The 3,196-nt window shown below is 37.0% G+C and overlaps 1 protein-coding gene across 1 annotated transcript; it reads right to left on the bottom strand.

The window, feature by feature from the left end:
• Nucleotides 1–197: 197 nt before the first annotated feature.
• On the bottom strand, nt 198–762 carry LOC129571486 (aspartate, glycine, lysine and serine-rich protein-like; the record flags this gene model as incomplete). Its single annotated transcript, XM_055451290.1, has 2 exons — nt 436–762; nt 198–368 (listed from the first exon to the last, which is right to left on the bottom strand). Coding segments are annotated over exons 1-2 (367 nt in total), but the record flags the coding sequence as incomplete, so codon positions are not given.
• Between the last annotated feature and the right edge of the window lie 2,434 nt (nt 763–3,196).

Raw genomic sequence — 3,196 nt, 5'->3', positions numbered from 1 at the left:
ATATCCCTTGCTTTTGCGATATCCCTTGCTTTTGCGATATCCGTTGCTATTGCTATCTCCGTTGCCTTTGCTATCTCCGTTGCCGTTGCTTTTGCGTGAGCGCTTGCGTTTGTTACTTTTGCAATTATTGCAACGATTGACGCAGATTTTGTTGCAGCAGCAAAATTGACCACGATGAGCACGTCTCAATGCCTTACATTTGGCATCGCATTTACGTTTGGATCTCAGTCTCAAAATGACACGGTTACCTTTAGGAGGATTTGAGCGTGCACTGCTTCCACCACCGCTGCCGAAACCACCTCCATTGCCCATACCACCACTGAAAATGGAGCCACCTCTATTGCCCATGCCCATACCACCACCAAATGCTGAAATTGAAGATTGTTGTGAAAAATTGCCTTCACTTCAAATCAAATATTGATTATCATCACTTACTAGGTTCTGGTTCGGCTTCAGCGAGTGCTTCTGGTTCTGGTTCCGGGTCAGCGCCAATTGTTGCAATGATGGCGAATAAAGCCAATAGCAAAATTTTCGAATATTTCATTCTGATTGATGTGATTGTATCGAACTGAAGTGATCGATTGATACCTTTTCCACTGCCGCTAACGGTATTTATAGCGAACAATTTCATTCTTATTTCCAATGATGTAACCTAGTCTCTCGCCGTCTGTACACACAGTTCTCGATCAAGATTTGTAAATAGAATCTCAATTTCTGACCGTTTTATTTCGATTCTGTTTTCATTTGACAAACAGAACCAAGAATTTTATTTTCGATAATATAATAGAATGTTCTGCTAAGCGTGTCGCTTGACCTGTATCAATTGTTTCGATTTTCAACAGTGCAGTTTCTGATGTTGTGAAATAAATAATAAATTGTTCCCCTCATACAGAAAGCAAGTACAAAGCAATGGCCGACACAGCAACATGTGTTGCACAAAACTAAGCAAACGTTGATGGCTTTCATTGAAGTGTTCACGTGTTTTATTGATAACAGCTGTTAAAATAGTTGGATTCAACTTCTTTTTGATTTGGTCGATGCTAACTATTGAACATCTTAAATGCTGCTATACATATAACCCTAAATGCTGTATGTGTGTTACCAAAGCAAAATACACAGCATTTATGATTTAAGTCATTAATTAGATGGCGCTGAATGGTAAATGATGGCGTTCATAAATATGGAAATGTACAACGTTTTAATTATTTTTCGCTCAGAAAATATTTAAATAAATGTTCAATTTTAAGCAAAAGACATAAAACATAATTATAAAATTATATTAATTGAATCTGAGTTTAAAAATAACGTAATCAATTTCTGGCCCTCTTTTGTGATTTGCGCAACTCTCATGTATGTGCTTAAACCACACATGTGTGTATGCGCTTGTCACATATGTAAACAAACATATTAACGTCAGATTCATATGTTTTGTTTGGGTTTTATTTGTTGAATTCTGTCTTAATTCATGAGCTTTCATGTGAAACGTGCATTAAAATAAAATGAATAAAGTTTTGGCGATTTGGTTTTGATGTTGTTGTGTAGTGATAATTTTATTGAAGAAAAACTAAGCCATCAAAAAATAATCAATGTTTGGGATGGATAAATTCATGAAAGAATCAATGACGTGCTGGAATTTTGCAGTAGTCGTGCTCGGCTGCGATGCGCATCAAGTGTTTGTGGGCTGGAAAAAAAGTGGAAGGTTTGTTTTTATTTTCTCTCGTGTTTCAATTGGTTTGTCGATCAATAACTAAATATTTGATTAATTTACTTACATTCATGGTTTATTGTTTCCATTTCCATGAAAACTGTTGGCTCTGGCGTTGGCTTCGGACGAGTTCGTGGTGTTTTAATAAGTCGGCGCTTGATTTCAGCGATCTGTGATGAGTCCAGAATTTTGATCGGCACCACGATTTTGCGACAGCCAAACGCATCACACGAAAAATCGTCGGTTGTCTTCAACAAAACCGATTGGCGTGTCACTAAAAATGGTGCTACTTTTTTTTTTTCCACGGAAAATATGATTTTGAGAGAGAAAAAAAAACAAAATACTTACCACGGTTTTCGTTGTTCATCGTTCGTGTAATATTCGTTCCAATGCAAATGTAAATGTGGTTATGAATTTCGCCGTTAAACATCAAATGTCATTTGAAGTGTGGCCAACGGCTAAGTTTGCAGAAAAATTCACATTGCCACAACAACGAAACGTCAAAGCGCCGCATTATACTCACTCATATTCGCGCGTTCAAACATTCTGGTTCAACAAAGATTCAAGTTTTGAAAAAGTGGCAATGATTTGTCCAATTTGCATCGATGATCTTTTTGTGGATCGTGTTAGAATAAACCGTAGTGGACATGCTTTTCACGACAATTGCATCGTAACTGCTATGTGAGTACAATTTTCAGTAAAAATATTAACTTTTACATGAACATATCAAAACATACATTCCGTTCATAATAAAAAATGTGATATTAATGTAAAAAAAAACTTCGTTTGTTTTTTTTTTCAGGCAACATCGTCCGAACTGTCCAATTTGCAACGATTCGATTTAGCCACGAAGTTTCGTAACATTTTATTGGAACGTTAATAATATCGGTGCACCAAACCAAGCAAATCAAGCCCATCCCTATTTATACTTGGCGTTTTTGGGCATCACTTCTTCGCATTGACACAATCTTTCATCGTTTTGCAAATAATGTTCGAAAAGGCTGTTGAATAACCCTGATTCTTTGCTATCCTCATCGTCCCAGTTCCCGCGCAAAGGCAACTCGTTTCGCACCAAAAATAAAATCGCTTTGACGAACTTTCTAAAATAGTAACGACGCTTTTCCAAAACTGTTTCATTTAAAAGAGTTGACACTTCTTGTCTTTTGTTTGCTCTTGACAATTTCTCCTTCCACGAAAGCATACTGTTAATATGAATTGTAGTTGATTCATGCTTTTTAAAACCTTTGTTGGTAATCAAAGCTGCTTGCCATTTGTTAAAGCCGGTTGTTGTGAAGACATCTTTCACGTTGCCAATTCCGAATTGTCGGCATGGATAGCAAAACGCGGCATCCTTATCCTTGGAGCATTCTAACCATTCGAAGCTTGTGAGCCATTTACTTTGGAACGCCGGTCCATCATCTTGCTTTTTGAATTTGTAATCACGAAAATCTTGAATCTTCTTTTCTTCGCCTATCAGTGAGATATCTCTCG

The sequence above is a fragment of the Sitodiplosis mosellana genome, unplaced genomic scaffold (genome assembly GCF_009176505.1).
Source record: "Sitodiplosis mosellana isolate CC-2019 unplaced genomic scaffold, AAFC_SMos_1.0 Smas_scaffold_2630, whole genome shotgun sequence".
NCBI classification, from domain to species: domain Eukaryota; kingdom Metazoa; phylum Arthropoda; class Insecta; order Diptera; family Cecidomyiidae; genus Sitodiplosis; species Sitodiplosis mosellana.
Note: the sequence above shows the minus strand (reverse complement) of the source record. Positions and strands in the feature narration are given on the sequence as shown.